The sequence below is a fragment of the Myiozetetes cayanensis genome, unplaced genomic scaffold (assembly GCF_022539395.1).
Source record: "Myiozetetes cayanensis isolate MyiCay16 unplaced genomic scaffold, myiCay2020 scf15, whole genome shotgun sequence".
Classification (NCBI taxonomy): domain Eukaryota; kingdom Metazoa; phylum Chordata; class Aves; order Passeriformes; family Tyrannidae; genus Myiozetetes; species Myiozetetes cayanensis.
Window position 1 is genome coordinate 7,257,007 of NW_026087159.1, and position 19,820 is coordinate 7,276,826.

Sequence of the window (19,820 nt, forward strand, 5' to 3'; positions counted from 1 at the left end):
CCAAAGGCCCTGATCCAGCTGTCACTCCTGCCATGAGGGATCCTGCTGGAGGGCTGCTACGGTGGTGGTTTTCACAGTGGGACAAGTTCCTGTGCCACCCAAATCCCAATGATAGATGCATTTTACCATCTGACTGCATTTTTCCAGACCCTTAAGTGCTACCTATGGAAATATGTGGCCTCTTGCATGTCATAGATGTGCTGGAACATGTCCAGAGAAGAGCAAGAGAAGGGTCTGGAGCACAAGTGTGATGAGGAGAGGCTGAGGGAGCTGGGGGTGTCAGGCTGGAAAAAAGGAGCTTCAGGGCTGACCTTCTTGCTCTCTACAACTACCTGAAAGGAGGTTGTAGCCAGGTGGGGGTTGGTCTCTTCTCCTAAGTAACAAGTGACAGGACAAGAGGAAACGGCCCCAAGTTGTGCCAGGGGAGGTTTAGATTGGATTAGAAAAAATTTACTCACTGAAAGGGTTGTCAAGCACTGGAAGAGGCTACCCAGGGCAGTGGTGGAGTCCCCATCGCTGGAGGTGTACAAAAGACATGTAGATGTGGCACTCAGGGACATGGTTTAGTGATGGGCTTGGCAGTGCTGGGTTAATGGTTAGACCTGATCATCCTAGAGGTCTTTTCCAACCTAAACAATTCCATGATTCCATACTGGTATTACACAAAACTGAGTCCACCAGAGGCCTCCCAAGCTCTGCTCCCCATCCCCACACTAGAAGCAGAGGGGTACAGGCGGTTCCAATTCATGTATATATTGTCATAGTACTCAATACACACTCAGAAATCTTAAAGCAGATTGTGACTTGGCATCTATAACTAAAAAATATCAATACACAGACACTCGATGTGCTTTTGCAAAATGACAGAAAAACTGTTCTTTTCATGTTTCCTCAATCAAACATGACTGCATTTTGCTTTGGAATAACTACTGCTCTAGGAGACATATTATCATTGGGTGAATGAATTTGTTACCCATATTTAGTCCTTGTAAATAAAAGAATCAGACCAACCTGCATATGTTTTTACTTTTCTTGGTTTTTTTGGAGTTTGCATGCTTAATACAGAACTAGCGGGTTTAAAATCTCACCGAACATTCTATGTGAATTAACCAGTTTCTAGAGTAATGTGGGAAGGAAAATAATGAAAAGTACAGCTTTTCATTTAAACATATGCAGTTCTTTTCATGCAGGATTTGCTTTTAGGAATTTTTTTCCTTTTTTTTTTTTTAAATTACACTTTGCATTAAAGAACATAGCCAGTGTAAACACAGTCTGTAACACTTATAAAACAGTGCAAATTTTGTAAATTTTTGGGAGGAGGTTGAAATACATATATTTATAATGGAGGTAAAATCGCTTTCTTTCTCAGTAGAAAAATACGTCTATTAAACACCTATATGTTTGGAACTTAACCTCACAAAAGAGCAAGTTATAGCTTCTATATTGTGTAATAAATTAATATATTTTTCTAGATTTCCATTTTCAGTGTTAGTGTCAAATGCATAATAATGCTAGAAAAAACAAGAGAAACATGTATTATTTAGAACCTAATGAAAATCTTACAGACAATAACTGGTGTAGGAGGGCACAGAATAAAGAACTGGGGAAAGAAGCAATGGAAAAATACTGACCTCTATGAATTATTGCACATTTGAGATCATTCTCATGGCCTTTGGGCCAATTCTTTGACTTTTAAGTCTTAGGTCAGTGTTTGTTTCCATTTGACTGTAGGGTACAATTTAGGAACCACTGCAAAATGTCAAGGATTTACTGAACTTGTTTGCTGATGAAACCACAGGCAGCTGAGTGCAGAGTGCTAACTTTTATTCATGCAATCAAAGAGAACAATGCTAAAGACAGACTGAAACACAGGCAAGGCTGCCTGCCATAAAAATATTTTTGGGAATTTGCTCCAGCAGATCTCATTGAGACAAAACTCTCATGTCTACTGTGTTTTCATTAGGGTTATGCCAAAAACTGCAAAACTGGCTTCTGCCTTCATTATTTAGGGCTTTTTTCCTTAAATACTCCACTCTGCAACTCTTAATCAACTGAGTATGGAAATCTCACTGGTACTCACTGAGCAGCAATGCCTGATGCAGAGTACCTGTGCAACACTTCTCATCCCTCAGCAGCAGGAATGCCTTACATGAAAGATAAATGACGGTATCCTATTTGACTGATAGGATCACTCATATAAGTGAGAAATGCAAGACCTTAACAGCTGCTTGAAAATATCACTTTTCACTAGTTGCACAGACAGCAGAAATATTCCTGCTTCTGCCATATTTAAAAGGTACATAAATTGACAGGTAGATGGTCAAGAGAGAAAATTGTCTCAGGTGATTATCACTGCAATTGAAGTCAGATTTACCAGTAAACCTGAATAATTTAGCACTTCATCTCTGAATATTGCTGTATTAATTATTTTCTATTGCTGTTGTTCTCACAAAAAGGTTAATTTCAAATTGTAACTACTGATTTTGGAAAGAAAATCCTATGTAAAATTACATTGCCTTTTCTACAAATCTTAATAGGGCTCAAGAGATCTTAAGAAACTTCAAATTAATGGTTAGACCAATAGACAGATAAATTTATACTTAAATTGTTTGGAAAAAGTCATTATAAATTTGCAAAAAGTTATGAAATAATCTATAATTGACAGAAAAAGAATGTTTAAAATCCTCCTAAGCACCTTCCGATATTCTAGTAAGTTGTTTAGTAAAACCACATTGCTAACCATTGACTAGGAATACAACATGCCTGAATAATAAAATGAAGAGATGCTGACGGGAGCAGGTGATTTATCCTGCAGTAACTGTTACTATGCACTTTACTGATAAAGCTTCATCTGCATTGTTTCAGCTGGTCATCTTCTAAAGAGTATTTGTGAGACAACGTTACCGGCAAGGTTTCCTCCTCCTTCCTTTTCAGGATGATTCACCCCTTGGGGTCTGTGCAGGAGATAATAATTTTTGTAGCATGATTAGAATTTCAAACTGTACTGTAGTCTATATGAAAAACCCAACAACTTCTGTGTAATTCAAATACTGTTACTTAAATATGTATGGATGTTGGAGACCATATACAGTGACCTTTTACCCATCCCAGATTGTAAACCTACTGTAAAATGATGGGGTGCGTTTTTTTTCTCTCCCCCTCCTTTTTAAAGAAGCAATAAAACTGTACATTAAAAGACAGGAAGGACATCACTGAGTTACAAAAAGAATGCCCCCTTTGTCAATAATTTGTAAATGTAAACAAAGAAGTTCAAGTAGAAAAGCAAACAAGTGTGCTGCTGCTTGGAATATGTTTTCTCACCCCATGGGGTTAGGGCAAAGTTCTTTAAAAAGGTGTCTTCATGGCGGTCATGAAGCATCTCGAAAGAGTCCTGATGTTCACTACCAGATATCACTGGTGAAGCTAAGCTCCTTGGCTGATAAAGGTAGCAGTGGGTTGTTCCTGTGAAACTCCTGGGGGTCCTTCACGGTGTTGTTGAGAGGTAGCTGTCCGTTCAGGAGTGTCAGAGGAATGTTACAGTACGTGTGGTGGTTGCTTATGGAAGCGATTGGCAGTGTCGCTGCTGACACGTCGTACTCGTATCCTCTGCAGTAATGTCTCATGTGCACAGAGTCTGCTTGATGGTAATCAGTCACATCAGCCCGTGACTCCACCAGCGTGGCAGAAGTGCCCGTGACAGCAATAGAGGGGACAGTCTGGAGGTCTCCAAAAAGGCCCTGCTCTGCAGAATCCAGGACCTGATGCCGAGACACCACCTCCTTTTTCTTCCCTGGCATTTCAAAGACTAGGCGCTTCCAAAACTTAGAATTCAGTTTGCTGCTTTTTGGTCCTTTCCACTTGACCACTGAGAGAAGTTTGATGGTGTGCTTTAAAGATTCCACTTCATGATAATTCACTTTCCCTTTTAATTCAGTACACTCAATCAAAATAACTTTGATTTCGCCACTGACTAGCATGTTATGGAGTCTGTTTTCCATCTCAAAAATACTCCATCCTCTCCTGAGAACATAGTCTGGAGTTAACACGATAATGAGTCTTCTGCTTTGCTCAACACATCTTGTGAGATCTTCAATGTAGGCTACAAATCATAGAAAGAGAGAAAGAGTAAAGAATAAAGAAGTCTATTGTATCAAAACATTAGGCTTGCAATCAAGTATAACAAAATTCTACAGCTTACTGATCTACACTGTTTAAGACAATGGGCATTTCAATAGTCTCCAACAAAAATAGGATTGTGTATCACAACGTATTTCTATTTATGGACTACACATAGAAAACTCCTTAATAGTACCCTCCACCCTTTGCTATTTTCCCCTGTTCATTGCAGCAGAGCAACATTTACAAAACATCCTCACTGTGCAGATGCCATTAGTGACTAAAAACATACAGTTCACTCAGTGAAAGGAATATAGGTCAAGATCAATGTAATGTTTGTGTAAATTTTAACATTAACATTGGTTACGATCAACACTGTGTTGAGGGAAGCACACTCTGGGAAGCAGTTCCTGTGTTTCAGATGCAAGGACATGAGGGTGCTGCAGGGTGTATGAACTGTAACTTGCAAGAGCTCAAAAAGAAATGAACCCTCATCACATGCAGAACTTGTGCTTATTGCATAGAAGCATCATGGTAGCTCTTTCTTCTTTAGGTATTGACCACAAAGCCCAAGAACATTCTTTGTGGCCCAGTGGTCTGTTTTAATAATCAGGAACCTGTGCTTCTATGTACCCCAAGGTATTAACAGAAAATTCACAAGTGACAGGAACAAATGGAAAATTTAAACATATTAGAGGTATTTATTTGTTGAGACATCAGTGACAAAGAAAATAGTAGAATTCTTTTATTCATGCATGCCAAGTAGTTGCAATTGATCAGTGTAAGCAGAAATGCCAGCCCATCATCAGCTCCATGATGCCAGCTTATGGAATTACAAAATATTCTTGAAGTTGGACTTGGCTCCCTAAGTTTTGCTTATCCCAGGGATGGTAGGGAAGAGAAGCCAATTATGCTGGTCTGACAAGGAACAGGATGGGAAAGAGATCTACTTACAGACCTGATCCAAAACCCATTCCAATGAACAGACTTCAGCAAATTTCAATGGGTTTTGGGTCACAACCAGAAAAATGAAATCACTTAAAAAACCCAATCAGTTAAAACACTAAGGGCGGAAGAGTGTTCACAGGTTGCACAGCACTCGAGACAGGATATCTTTTTGTGTTTTTAAACTGCATAAACCTGCATTGACCATGCTGCTGGGGATGTGCCGCCTGACAACAGAGGAAAGCACGTGTTATAAATGAAGACTTGGACACAAGAGCTGCACAGAACAGATCTTTACTCAGCACAGGGCAGGGCCTCTCTTACACACCTGCCCTCTAGCAGGAACAATAATTACAAATAACATCATTAATCAACATCTGTTACTGCAAGACTCATTTTTATAGTCCCAGGCACCACACCACAGCATGCTTATTCACACCACTTCCAGTAAAGTAAATAGCTACAAAATAGGCCAACAGTAACATTCTAAAATAGCTTATTTTCATGAGACTGAAGGCGTAGTTAGCATCAAATCTGCCTTTACCAATGTTTTATTTCACCACTTAGCAGCAAGAAGAATTTCTTTCACAAATGGAAAAAAGAGGCAATTGCAAACATCCCACAGACACACAAAAATTTAAGACATACACATACATTACAAATGTCTATGCAACAATCCTGACTTTTAGTTAATGGTTTATGACTCTTTAATCATGCAGCATTTACAGTTTGTTTCTTTTTCCTTGAAATATTTTATGAGGAAAACCCCCACATTTTTCTGTGTAAAATAGTTACTCACTAATGAAAAAAATTCAACATAAAAATCCATGGGAGAGGCAGCAGAGAGGGGAGAGAATCAGCAACAATGAGAAAATGATAAGCAGAACTGGTGAAACAAAACTTAAGGAAAGGTAGAAATGTTCAATACAATGGAAAGAGATTATCCCAATGTATCAACAGCTCAGACTCTTCATTTTCTTCCTTTCTTTCTGCTCCCAAAAAGAAAGAATTTAGGTGGGAAGCTTCATCATTAGAGGTTGAATCTGCAAGATACAGTAAAACAACAAACTATCATGCTTCTTTCCCGAGACATATTCACCCCTCCTTCAAACAACTCAGACACTGCTATGCACAAGACAATTCTCTGCAGGACACAATACTGGGCAATACCCCGTGTCCAGGTTAGTGCCAAGCACGGCCACGCATATCCAGTATGCATCCAACAAACACAAACCAACAAAACAAACAAAAATCAGTCCACTTTCATCTCTTCAAATATCCAGTGGCAATCATTTCAGTAGCAATAATCCATTATACCATCACAATCAAAAGCTCATCAGACTTTGCTTTAGTCAACCAGGGAATGAGGTGGGAAGACAACAGGAAAAATTCCCTATTTTCTCAGATGGACATTTCTCCCCTTGGTGCCTCTCCCACATTTTGGCATGCCCACCTTTCTTACTGAGTATTGCAACAGGTTAGAGCTCTGTCCTCAGCTGACTAACAGACACCTTCCCAAATGACCATGAGGTGATGCCTCAAATTCCACATCTGAAGCTGTTATAGCTCCACAGACATGGCCAGTGAACAGGGGACCTGTTGGTGCACTGAGGATAAATTACACTGAACAGGAAACTGGAAAGCCACATTTCCAGCCATCTGGTCCAGAAGTACTCAGTCCTCCCAATAACTTCAGTTTGGGATTACTACTGAAGGTTGGTGACAACTTTCCTGGAGTACGTGGTTCCATTGGGTGCACTCTTTACAATATGTCCAATGTGCACAAGTTGAACATTTCTGTGAAGAAAAGCACAGGAAGACAGATTCCTGTCTGTGGAAATTCCAGCTTTGTATTTTCCAGTGGTACCAGTCTGACTGCACAAACCTATGAGTTGCTAAATCATCCGCTCTCACTTCACTTCAGAATTTGAGACCTCCCAAAACACAGCGGTTTCAGTTGTCTGTCTCAAGTGTTGAGTCCATGAGAAGGTATCAAATTCAAGCAGTCTATATTGCAGTGTGGTATAGAGAAAGGGTTGCTTTCACCCCTTCAGGGAGCTAAGCAGTAATTGTCAGGCAATGGTTCTGTTTCACTTACAGAAAAAAACCAAAAAACCTGAGCAGGGACTTCAGGAATGAGATCACCAACTAGCATCAATTGTAAGATTCCAGGGCAACATATTTCCATCTGATAAATATAACTTTGCTGTAACTTCACTTTTGCTGAGAAGGTGTCAACTTCAATGGCATTTCATTGTGAGGGGAGAAAAAGTTGTCTTGACAAAATCAGTATGAGATTATTCGCTTTTAATTCCCAAAGACTGTGTTTTTATTATAAACTAGAACGTAAAAATAAAATGTCAGCATAAGAATTAACCCACTTGGATTTCATTGAAAAAGAACATTTTAAATTTTGGCCCTTTTTCCCCCTTCTTTAAACACCATTTTGCAATATGGCACAAAACTGCTCTCGAAATGTTAGCAGATCCCATAGGTCAAAAACCTGAAATTGTGAGCGACTGTATCAGTAACTTACTTGCATCACGTTCAATGCAACGCCCAAGGAGGCACGGACAGCAAGAAATGTTATACCCCAAATAAACATCTTTTTTGCATGGTTGTCCACAAGTAATGAAGACAGATCACCTGACAGCAAACACGTGCTCACCAAACACCATCAACATGTAGTAATGCAGAACTGTAGTCTGAAGCACTGACGAAGAGAATTCCAAGCGATGCATCCCATTTGCAATTGAATCATGCATAACTGCCTATGGAATCTTGAATGAGCTACATTAACCACAAGCTGGAAGGAAATGTAATATGCAAGCAGACTAACAGCACAGAAGTTAATGAACACCATGGATACGGAGTTGCTTACACAAAGAAACGACTGACTAACCAGATTTAGATGATTTGCAGAAGTAGTTGAGGGAGAAAGAAAAAACACTAGAAATCATATAAAGTCCTATGGATATTTTTGGGAAACACCAGCACCACAAGAAACAAAGAGTATCTACCATCAACCCCCTGCTGGCTCGTTCCTGGCAGTCTGAAAATAACCAGCCTTTCTCTGTTTGGCAACGTGACCATAACTTGAGGAAGTTATTTATAGAAGAGCAATTCAGTTCTGGCTTCCTAACTGAATAGTTCCCAAACTCTAAATCTGACCACTTTATTATAACACAAATAAATGCATGTATTGCTTTCCTACTTATTAAATATGTTTTGCTTCTATTAGCTCAGACCAGAACAGTGATGAAACTGGAACTGCTGAAACACAGAGCAAAGCAATGGCCCCTCCTGAGAGAGAGCCCAATCCCAGCACAAGCTGAGGGACAGCTGATGAGTTCAACATAAACAAACAAATACTGCAGAGCAGTGTGACACATTGCCCTCTCAGCATATTCCTCCCCTTGCCATCATCAGACTTTCTGTATTTGACATGGTAAAGGAAGGAGGAATTAAGGAGAAGGAAAACATAAAATATGAAAGTTCTGGGAATGTCTCCTTGCAGGTTGAATTGTCTGAAGTGGGCAATGTTGGTAAAATTGTCTTGGCAATAGATGGCTGAAACAAAATTCTGGATATTTATAATCAAAGATTCATAGACTGATGCAGGTTAGAAGGGGACCCTGGAGGTCTCCAGCTCAAAATCCTGCCTGAAGGGTATTGCTCAGGACTTTGTCCAGTATGTTTTGAAGAGCTCCAAGATTGGAGGTTTCTCAGTGTCTCTGGGGTGTTTCAGTTTCTGACCACCTCCATGGTGAGTAAAACTTTCCAGACGTTTAAATGGAATTTTCACTGTTGTACCCAATACCTATGACCTCTTGTTCAACAACTGTGCACCTCTGGGAAGAGGCTGCCTTCACCTTTGTGATGTCCACTGGAAAAATAACAATCAGGTCCCTCCTTAGCTTTATCTTTGTTGGCCTTTTCTTTTGGGCTCTCCTCTCATACTGTGTGGTCCAACTCCCTGACCACCTTGGTGGCCTTCAGTGGGCTGTTACAGGATAGCCAGCCCTTCTGGCTTTTGCTCACATTTCTCCCTTTTTCAGCTGTTATCCCTCTCTATCCCTGCTACCCTCGCCCATGCCTGGCATGAAGTGTAAGACTCATACAGAGCAGACAACCAGGGACTTCAGAAAGGAGTTGTTCCTTTTCTGAAGAAATGGCATCCCATACCTAATTAAGGCTCCTTGGGAACTCCAGACATATGGTCCTGCTGGGTTTTCTTCTTCCAGGAGCCCAGGAAGCTGGAATTCACCGGGCAAACCCCACACAGATGGGCAGACAAAACTACAAAATGCCAGAACTGCAATACTGACTGTTGGGTGCTTTTTATCATGTCTGAGGCACTCTTCTGTTTTGCTGAGAGTTATTTTTCAGGTAAAAAGCAAAGATTATCACTGTAGTTCTTTTCACTGCCTGATCGGTTTACCCTGGCCTGAGCTGGGGTGAATTGTTTGTATTTTTTTCAGTCCTGTCAAGGCCAAATGTACATATGCTTACAGAGCAACTAGATGATGCTCTAATAGATTTGTATTGCTGGGATTAAAAATCAAACTTGACAATTTTGACCTCTTCACTTTCAGGGTTTCAAATAATTTGCAGAAAACATGGAGAAAAATATCTTCTCCTGAGTAGTCCCAATTTTAGAAGAGTGAAGGGCAAATGATGTTTTTCTCTGCAGACACATCATTCTTAGCAAGACAGAAAATGACTCAGGTGAAAACATAACTACTGCTGTTATACACCCCCCCCCCCACTATTCAGTCTCCTCAAGTCTCGTAACACTGAATTAGAAAACTCACAGGGCTTGAGAGTATTTGCTGTGGGAAAGGGTTTGTTTAAAAAGCCCTGAAAACTAATAGGGTGAAAATAATGAGAACTGCTAAGAAACTTTAGTAACAACTGCAAGTGCATCTCGGGGATCACAGTCTCCTTACACAGGTTAACATAGCCAATTATGCCTAAATTGCCTCGGCAGAAAGGTGTATGTGCTGTCAGCTTCAACAGAATGCAGAACACTCACTTTGATAAGACCAAAGAATATTCTTTGTGAAAAAATAGCTGCTATAGAACTTCCCGTAACATGCAACTCAATTCCTGGGTTACAAACTTGGTGTCGCTGCTTACACAGCACGCTGCATGTCACACCTCCCTGCTGGGTCACCCCTTTCGCCTCCCAGCCAGCATGGCTGGGTGGGATTCTGCAGGAGCCAGAGCAGAGGAGCAGTGGCTGCTTTAGCCCCTTTTCCACCTCACCAGTCCAGGGAGCCGGGTCCAGCCCTGCTGCTCTCAGGCAGCACCAAGAGTCACCTCAAAGGTTCTTGCTGGCCATGGTGTGATGGGCACCACTGAGGCCCTTGGCATCCTTCATGGTGTTCTCCCTCCCACTAGGACAAAAAGCTCCACTGGGATAAGATTTGTATCAGAAACCAACACCTACTGCAAAACATGATTCAGCCCCATTTGAGCTGAACCCTGGATGCCAGGGATCTGCTTCCCAGTGGTGAAGAGTGGCCTCAGTCCCTACAGCCATCACCTCTCTCTTCCCAGGGACAGCAGCAGTTGCTCCATGGACATCCCTGAAACAGAGGGTTCTCAGCACAGAGGTGCCATGCAGGGCTGACATGCACTGTGAAGGAGGTGGCTGCTGGGAGCGTCCCAGCTAAAGCACATCTGGCTGTAATCTCCCCCTCGGCTGCACAGGGACAAGCAGAGCCCATCACAGCTTTCCCCCAGAGGTTAGCAATGAGCCAGCTGGACAAAAACATAATCAAACTTGTCCCTGAATTTTTCTGGAGTCAGCTTTTTAGGTCGTTCAGAGAACTGTGCAAGAAAATTAATGAAATACTATTTAACAAATCTATTTTTTGCTCGCTCTCAAATCCGAGGAGCAGCTGTCGGTACTGCTGCATGCCAGGAAGGAAGAGCAATGGTTCACACCCTCCTGTGGCAGCACCTCACAACTGCAGAGACTGTAGGAACAGTCCTGCAGAACACAGTTCCTGTGCTGCACTAGTGGAGTGGCACACGCTGAAGCACTCAGGATATAGAATGAAACACACCAGAACAAAGTAGGAAAGTATTACATTGATTGAAAATAATTTGCACTGAAAGATGAGGAAATGCAGCATATGTTAGAAGAGATATTTCCTAAAATAAAAAAGATAACTGTGATCAACCCCCCATTTTTCTATAGAAATCTACCCCGGAGAGTTACATATTTTGCCATATCTGCCAATTTTTGAGACAGTCACTCTTAGATATGCTATGTTTGCCTCTGAAGTTTCTAGCAGGCCCATTCTACATCACATTGCCTTCACTAAGCACTGCAAGTCCTTGTGAGACTGGTGAGCATGAGGCAGAACACAGCCACATTCCACTTCTCCAGCGCACACAGAGAGCTTACAAGTACAAGAGGCCGAGTCTTCCTTCCTTCCCCATCCCCTCTCCCTCCCTCTAGCCCCACTTAAAATAAAGTGCCTTCTCTCATATCTTTTTCAAAGCTAAAGCATGCAAATCACACTCATTTCAGTGGCACATTTTATTCTGCATTGTCATTATGTCTGATTAAGCGTTCTTGAAGCTCCATGTGTTAGAATCAGGCCTTTTCATAATACTGAAGAAGTGAGTTTGAGAGGAAAAAAGAGGGATTAAATCTGTGAATGTTCATAAATGAGAACTGACATTTTCAGGTACCCTACATTTTCAGGAGAGGTTTAATGAATACCCAAAGTGATGACAAGTATTTGCTGAGTGCCTGACTGACAAAAATAGACAAAATAAAATACCATGCTGGCTGGTACAACAATTGGGAAAAAGAATCTCATTTTGGATTAATTTGTGCTTCAGTATAGTTATCATTGAAGGGTTAACTTTAAATTCTTTAATTCATTTGCATAATTGCTATGTATATCTCTGCTATATTGCTGGATATGAAACAATTACAACAATTCTGTGAAAAAGGTGAATATATCTAAAAATTTGGTATGACTTACTTGTACTGTCAGAAATAAGAAGGCTGTAAGCCAAGTCCCCTTTCTGGAACTTCTCACTAAGGGAGAAAAAACTCACACCTTGCAGGGGCAAAAAGAAAAAGGGAACCAGCTCTAAACTAGGAACTGCAAATGCACACGATTGATTCAAGCCACTACACAGGACTTTGCATGATCCCTGGCTGGGCTCCGACTCCTCTTTCCCAGTGGTACAGGATTCAGAGCTCTGCTTCCAGCTCTCTCAAATGTCAAAGAAGAAACAGGCCTTAACTTCTGGGGCAGGCAGTGGTGTTTGGCAGCAGCAAGGTGGCAGTTTCAGGTTTTTGGCAGGCAGGTTGCTAACACAGCTATGTTCGAGCTGTTTCATGTTTGGGGACATCTGCTCCAGTACAGCCATTGCTTTGTTCTCTTGTTCATATTTCCTATACAGTAGCACATACAGAGAGAAGTTCATTTTCTCTTCTACTATTCTACTATATTTTATGTAAGGGATTTGGAAATGGAATTTGTAGTAAAAAATGCTGATTTTTTTTCACAAGGGTAGCATTTCAAATAAATGGGGTATTGCAGTAAACATACCGTGCGCTCAAAATTCATCAACATCATGCATATGATTTGTGGTCTTTTTGATGTGCTCAAAAATGAACCTAGTAGAAAACACTCCATAACTACCACTAGGAAAGCATTAACTGTTGGTACAGACATCCGAAGGTGCTGCTGCATCTTCAGCCACGGCAGCAAAACTGATTTGAAGTGCACAACTGCATTTCATTGTCAACATGGAAAATAGGGTTGGCTCATGGGGCTGTACATAGCCCTCTGAATAATTAGTATTATTTACACAAGATCAGTGACTTACACAATGCTCACACTGGTCAGAAATTCAACACTTAGTCAAAACTCTAATTGTACCCTTACCATTAACTGGGAAACTATTATAGCTCTTTATGAGACTTCCAAGTTAGGGAAAAACCCAGAAAGATAAGGGAAAGGATTACTTTTACTTGCAAAGCTGCTGTAGACAAACAAATATCCACTGAAAAAAAAATAATAATCCTATTTTCAACTCTATACCAGAGACTACAAAATCTTTTTAGGAAGTTTCCTGCTTAGTTACCTGTGTCTGATGTAGACATTTTGGACTCAGTATTGCTTGCAGAGGTGCAGCCTTTCCTGTAGGAAGGTGCAGCTCCTTCCTCCACCACTGAAATCAGTGGCACTTCCATTGATTCCAGCAATGCAAAAACAAGCTCTAATACAGAGCTCGAATTTGCAGTGCTGAGGAAACTTTTCCAATCCTTGCAACCACTTCCCAAAGAGAGGTTTTCCTCTAGTACCTCAAATACAATCCAGGCCTTTGTGACACATCAGAGAGAAATAAAACAGAAAGGTCAGAAATACTTACTTCCACTAGGGATCAGGTCCCTATCTGGAATGAAGAGCTTGTATCCATAGTGCTTTTCCAGAACATCTGGCAGAATTTCAAGTGCAAACTGCTCCTCTTCATTATTGTCACGATCTAACGCATCAGGATCCACTTTGGTGTATGAAAGATATGCATCATATTCCTTGTTGTCTGTAAGAAAACAAATTCATTTTCAGCCTTCTGTTTGCAAGAGCACCAAAAAGAATATAGGGAAGTACTAGAAAATTGTATTATTCATTGAAATAACCAGGTATTTCCCACCCAAATTGGGACTTTTCACAGGAACATATAATCTGGCTTCCAGAGAGAAATTTTACTGATCCAGACAAAGGATATCCTTTCAGTTTTCTTCTGCATGTGGAGCAGTAACTCTGCTCAATGTGGTCAGACCCATGTCACAGCTGAAAAGGTCATGGGCAAAATTTTGATACAAAATACTAAAGCTGGAAGTTTTAATTTTAATCCTTTACATATTACTAATGGAAATCTTTCAGTTCCTGTGCCTCAAGAGTGCTAGGATTATTTGAAAGTTTTTAACTTGGAAAAGTTTGTGTGCCTGGAAAGTTTTGAGCAAGGAGAACTTCCTCTCACAAGTAATTGTGAGAATAGACATGGCTTAACCTAAATGAATACTGACTATGCAAAAAAACCCAATGCCAGATACAAACAGTTCAAAGCATTTTTTTCCCCCAGAAAATCCTGTAGTTTTAAAAATCAGTATAATAATTTTAGAGGTCACTTGATCCAGGACACTTGAAATACTTGGGGCTCACATATGAGAGAGAAGAATAACTCCCAGAGCAATGGGGTGCAGGGGCAGACTTGCCCCTCCATTCTGCCTGCAGCTCAGGAGTGGAGGCAAAAGCTCATCCAAAGGTGGATAGAAAGGGCAATACACCTCGTCCTCTTCCTCCCGCACAGCACTGGGGCTCGTCTCCAGCTCTGCTTCTGAAACATGGAGCTAAGAGCTGGTGACCATGCCAGGAACAGAAGTGATGCCACTACTGAGCTCAGGTTCCATGCTGGCATCAGACTGTGTAAGTGACATTTCTCTTTCCTATTCCTCTGCAGTAATGGAAAACTGTGTATTGGAAAAGTCAACCTTCAGCAATTCAGTCTCCAGGGAAGAGCACAGCTGCCATTATTTACAGAAAATGAAAAATCAAACAGTTGTGAGAACAAAACTGCATGAATGGAGGGTTTCTGGGTACCAATTATCTGTAAAGAATAGTGCACATGAAAGATAATTAAAGCAGTTAAAAATCATCAATATATTCTGATAAAAAGAAAAAAAAGCCCTAATTGTAATACAATATATTCCTTGATGACCTTGAAATGATGGTTACTTATAATTCCTGACACAAAGCCAGACCCACGAGGGTCAGAGCTACGGTCAAAGCATGTGAATAATTATATATTTGTAAAAGGCAATTTGCCTAGTGTCACCGTAGCTGTAGGGGAGGATGGAAGATATCCACCTGGCTGGCTGATATTCCTCTGAAATCAACAGGCCAGTCAGCTCTGGAGGCCTGTCCAAAACCTGCTCCCCTGTCCATAACAAAGCCTGCCAAAACCTTTTAAGAGATGCCAGCCACCAAGTGATCCTAGAGGCAACTGTCCCTGCAAACGTTTGCGAGCTCTGCAGAGGCAGCAGAGCCCTGACGTGCGTGCGTGGCCGTGGAGCAGCGTGAAAGCCGCACCCCCATGTGCCTTCAGTCCCGGAGCTTCCAACCCTTCCAGCTGCCCTGGCACAGCTGGAAGCGCAGCTTCCCTCTCCAGTCACCTCTGCTCACAACACAAGTGAGCAAGATGCAGACAGAACCAGTTCCCCCGGGCTCCTGAGACTCGTACGCTTGTGTTACATCTCCATGGTCTCAACTCCTTCTTCACATGCTTCACACACCAGGACAGAGCAGGAGGACCTGTCCATGCTTGCCTGCCACTTGCTCTGGGTGCTCTGGAAGCAGCACTGTTTGGAGCCATTTTCTAAATGGATCCTTTAATCCTCAGTGTCATTTTCTCTAAGAGCAATGCAACACACAACACAGGAAGTGAATGCATCCAGCATTGCTTACATAAGGTATTTTTAGAAATAGAAATAAAGCAAATCTGTTGAGTTCCCAAATCTTCATTTTAAAAGAAATACATGTATAAATGGAAAATGACCCTGCAATTGCACCAATACAGCTGACTGCTCATGGGAGCTCTGTATACGCCCACTACAGCCTGCATTAGCAGAAACATCCCCACACTTCAGTAACATTCTTCTTCCATCTTTTATTCTGCAGGATCAGAATGTGACACAAAGCTCCAGTAGGTCTATAATCATGCACTGGAAAAATAAAACATTGTTTTCAGAATTAACACGCACATAAAATACCCTATGTACTCATGGGGTTTCCTCTAAACAACCAGAAAACAATACTGTTTCATAAATTAAAAAGCGATCAAACCCAAAAAGTTGCATGAATAAAAATGCAGCAGCTTCACGCTGAAAACACAAGATAAATGATTCAAAGAAGGCTAGAGGAAGTTACCACTTTTTGTTGGTGTGGACCAGGGAAGTCATGCTGCTGTAATCCTAAAGTGTTAGAGGTAAAGTACTTCCCAAATAATCCCACCCTTTACTTTCTCCTAGGTACCAGCATAAATACTGTGCAGGATCGTATAGCATGAAAAAACCATCATTTCAGGTTTTGCCACTCACACACGAAGATTGCGAAAGAGCCGCTTTCCTGACCTCTATTCCTGCTATTTATCGTTCCTTGTTCTAAAATCCCCTAGATGTCATTCCGTCCATTCCCCAAAACGCCCACGGATTTCATTGTAGTGGAACATTTTCACACCACATCTACCCAGTGTGAAACATTTATTACTGTGATAACAGTAACACTAACTGCAGAAAGGAACATGGCTATGCAACTACACATTGTTTTGGCAGCACGGAAAATGTGTTCCCTGCTCTTTTTTTCAAAGACATTATAGTTTCTAGATGTAGCATTCCAGAGTGCCTCTGTGGCTCGTTAAGTGTTGCAGTGGACTATGGCAAATGCCTGTATTCAACACTGTACTTCAGATCTTTAGCAGATACTACTTAGATGCATATTAATAACATATTAATTATAAGTGTTAAGAACATAATAATAGGATTTAATTGGAAATATTTGGATTCAGTTTACAGGGCTTACTCCAGCTTCACAGGAGCAGCAATGTTCTATATTCAGAATAGAATTCAGAGAATTAAATTAATTCAGAGAATTAAAGCTGCAATTTAAAAATACAACTTTAGCTTTAGGCCCCAAACAGAATATAGGTTAGCGAGAGGGAAGGTGAGGGAATAAAAATGGAAAACAGCCTAGTTTATTCCCAAACATACTCCCCAGGGAAGCCTTACATTTCCACTAAGTTGTTTACAAGCTCCCAATTAACTGAGGTAACTAGTTAGCCTTGATAACAATCACCTCTCACTAGTCAGAGCAGGTCATTGGCAGCCTGATGGGAATTCAATGAAAATGTTTAATGAAGAATACCTGGTCAAAGGGCTGCCCATCTACAGCACAGACCTCAGGACAGGGCATATATGGCACTGGACACATGAATACAAAGAGTTCCCTTGAGGAATGACTTCACAAATGACGCTGAATTTTCTATAACAGACTCATGAACAATTCTTCAGACTCCCACTTGCTTAGAGCATGGCCCAGTGATATTTCTGTGAAAAGTTTCATTGATTTCAGGGGGCTTTGGGAGAAAGTCTTAGGGCTTTACACCATTGGATGATTAGTAGTTTGAACTTAAACTAAAAGCAGGTATCTCTTGCAATCCATTTCAATCTGGAAGCTTTGCCACTTTGGGTCTCTGAAATATTTCCACTGCATATATTGAGTTTCCTGTGCAACTGCTTACCATCAGCTGCTTCATCTCCTCCAAAGTTCTGTCTGTAGAACAGCATTAACTCTATGTTGTAGCACTTATAGATGGTCACGAGCAAAATAAGCAGAAGAAGGATGGCTCCCAGTCCTCCAGCAAGCTCTATTTTGTAGATCAAATCTAAAATTAGCAAGGAAAGACAACAAGGTTATAATCTTTCTTAGCTTTATTTTCTCTAATCCATTGTACAATTCCATATAAAATTGTGCAGCTTCCAGTTATAACCACTGTAACATTAGGAATGCCTAATGTTTTTGTTCATTACCTATTACTTAACTTTACTCATTTACTCCATCTACCACCCACCTGAAATCATCATCTGAAATCCAGAATGCATTCAAGGCTATATATGTAATTCTCCTATATGGGAATTATGTAGTGCTTTTACACAGAGGATTAATCAACTTTTAATGAGCTGGTGGAGTTTGAAACTTCTAAATTGGCAGAGTGCATCAAATGCTGTATGCAGCATGGGAGAATAGACACATTCTATATATATGGAATATAGAACCAGACATACTGTACCTCACTGGGGAGGCTCTAGTCCCCCATTCCCAAATGAAACAACTTTGGTTTTATATTTGTGAAGCCTGTGGATAAGATGATGGGAGCTGCCAAGTCGAGGCTTCAGTTGGATCACTGGAAAATGAATGGAGCATCCAGAAAGCCCAAGATAACATGAGAAGCCAGGAGCACACATCAGGCTGCTAAGAGCCTCTTGGTTTGAATTGTGATGGCTGCTAACAAAGTTCTCACATGCTTGTAGAGTACACATTCTACTTTAATGGGAACTAGTGCTAGTTCAAATTTCCTACTGGGATGCTTTTATTAGGGAGCATCACAAGCAATAATTCACAGATTCATCCAAACACAGTGATCCAACTTTTATAGCTGGGGAAACAGAGGCACAGAAAAGAGAAGCAACATGTTCAAGGTCACTCAGCAAACCAATGACAGAATGGGATAAAACCCCCTTGATTACCAGTTCAGAGCTCCATTTGATGCAAGACATTAACTTGAACAGCATTGCTTTTTAGCCTGAAATGTCCTCTGAATGTAATATCGCTCCTAACACTGCCTGGCATATTATTTAGACATAAAAGACAGAGGATGACAATTTGACTGGAGCATTCTATATTAGTTCAGATAAGACGTCACGAAGATGTTTGCTGCTGTGATAAATACAATGAGAAGTTGCAAAACTAATACAGGCGAGACAAAGTTTTTGTGATCTTCACGCTTCTAAAACTTAGGTCAGAAAAAATTACTCCTATGTCATTTGTGTCATTTTCGAGATAAAAAGCAAATTAGTTGTGTATCTTTTGGGGTTATTCTTGCCTCACCAAGCCTTGTATTTCAATAATTAACATCAGATGTCAAGCTATTCCCAGTTTACAGTATCTCTGATGTCTGGCTGGCAAGAAGTCATGGACTAATAGATGGAAAAAGTCTATTATAATAGCTATTTAATCTCTGTGAGAACACAGGGAATTCATGGGACTTTTATTACACTGCATGATAAAGCTTAGCATATGCTCTGGGGATAAATCTGGGCAAATGGAGAACAGAGTTGGTTAAAGTCACTTTTTGGGGAAAAAATATTTTTTTGTTGCACTGAATCTTCTTTGCTAGGAAACTGAGATGATGGCAAAGCTGCCAGCTTGGAAGGAGAGGAAATGCTGAGCCTTACAGCCCACACAAGAGCTCAGACTTGTGTCCACTTTTGGGGGGGAACAGCAGGGTATTAAGCAAAACCACAGAATCCAGCTCAAAAGGCAAAACTGATCTGCTTTCGCACATCCTGCAGTTGTCCTTCTGCCCCATAAACTCTCTTAGAATCGAGACATAAGGAGGCAGAAAACAAGGTTTTTGAGCTCCTTAATTCCATTCCAAGGTGGAGACAAAGAGAAAACCCAGAACGTGCAGTTTTCTTGCCTACTGTAGCTTAGTCTCAGCCTCTGATTAATTCTTTCCTCCTCAAATGGTCCTCACTGAGGTCAGTAAGGAAGGCTGCATTTCCAACATTAGGAAAGGAGGTGAATCTGACCTTTGTGCTATAACAGTGACTGTAAAAAATAGCAAATAATAATATTCTGGACAATAATGTAGAAGGATCTTCCCACAACATATTACAGAGGATTATGGTCTTGAAAATAGTAGAAGTCTCCTAAACACCCAATAAATGAGAGACAAATATATTTTAGAAGTTCCTCATAATTTACTATTACATCAGTATCAAAAAACCCCCAAAATTAGTTCCCTGTATGTCTTGATTAAAGGCAGGCTCCTTGAAATAAATCTTGAACAAAAGTCATAATATTTACTTTTATCTCAATTCACTGCTTCTTTCCACTAAAAGCATGGCTTGATTTTATTCTGGAGTTCCTGACAAACTTTTC

General features: G+C 40.8%; 1 protein-coding gene across 2 annotated transcripts in view; it reads right to left on the reverse strand.

The window, feature by feature from the left end:
- Positions 1-737: 737 nt before the first annotated feature.
- Positions 738-19,820, reverse strand: part of IL1RAPL2 (interleukin 1 receptor accessory protein like 2) — a 356,649-nt gene continuing 337,566 nt past the window's right edge. For both annotated transcript variants that reach the window (XM_050310575.1, XM_050310576.1), the window contains exons 9-11: positions 17,398-17,541; positions 13,471-13,641; positions 738-4,099 (exon numbers count right to left, since the gene is read on the reverse strand). In XM_050310575.1, coding sequence (XP_050166532.1) covers positions 3,402-4,099; positions 13,471-13,641; positions 17,398-17,541 — 1,013 coding nt within the window. In that variant the 3' untranslated portion in view covers positions 738-3,401. The remainder of the gene's footprint in view (positions 4,100-13,470; positions 13,642-17,397; positions 17,542-19,820) is intronic.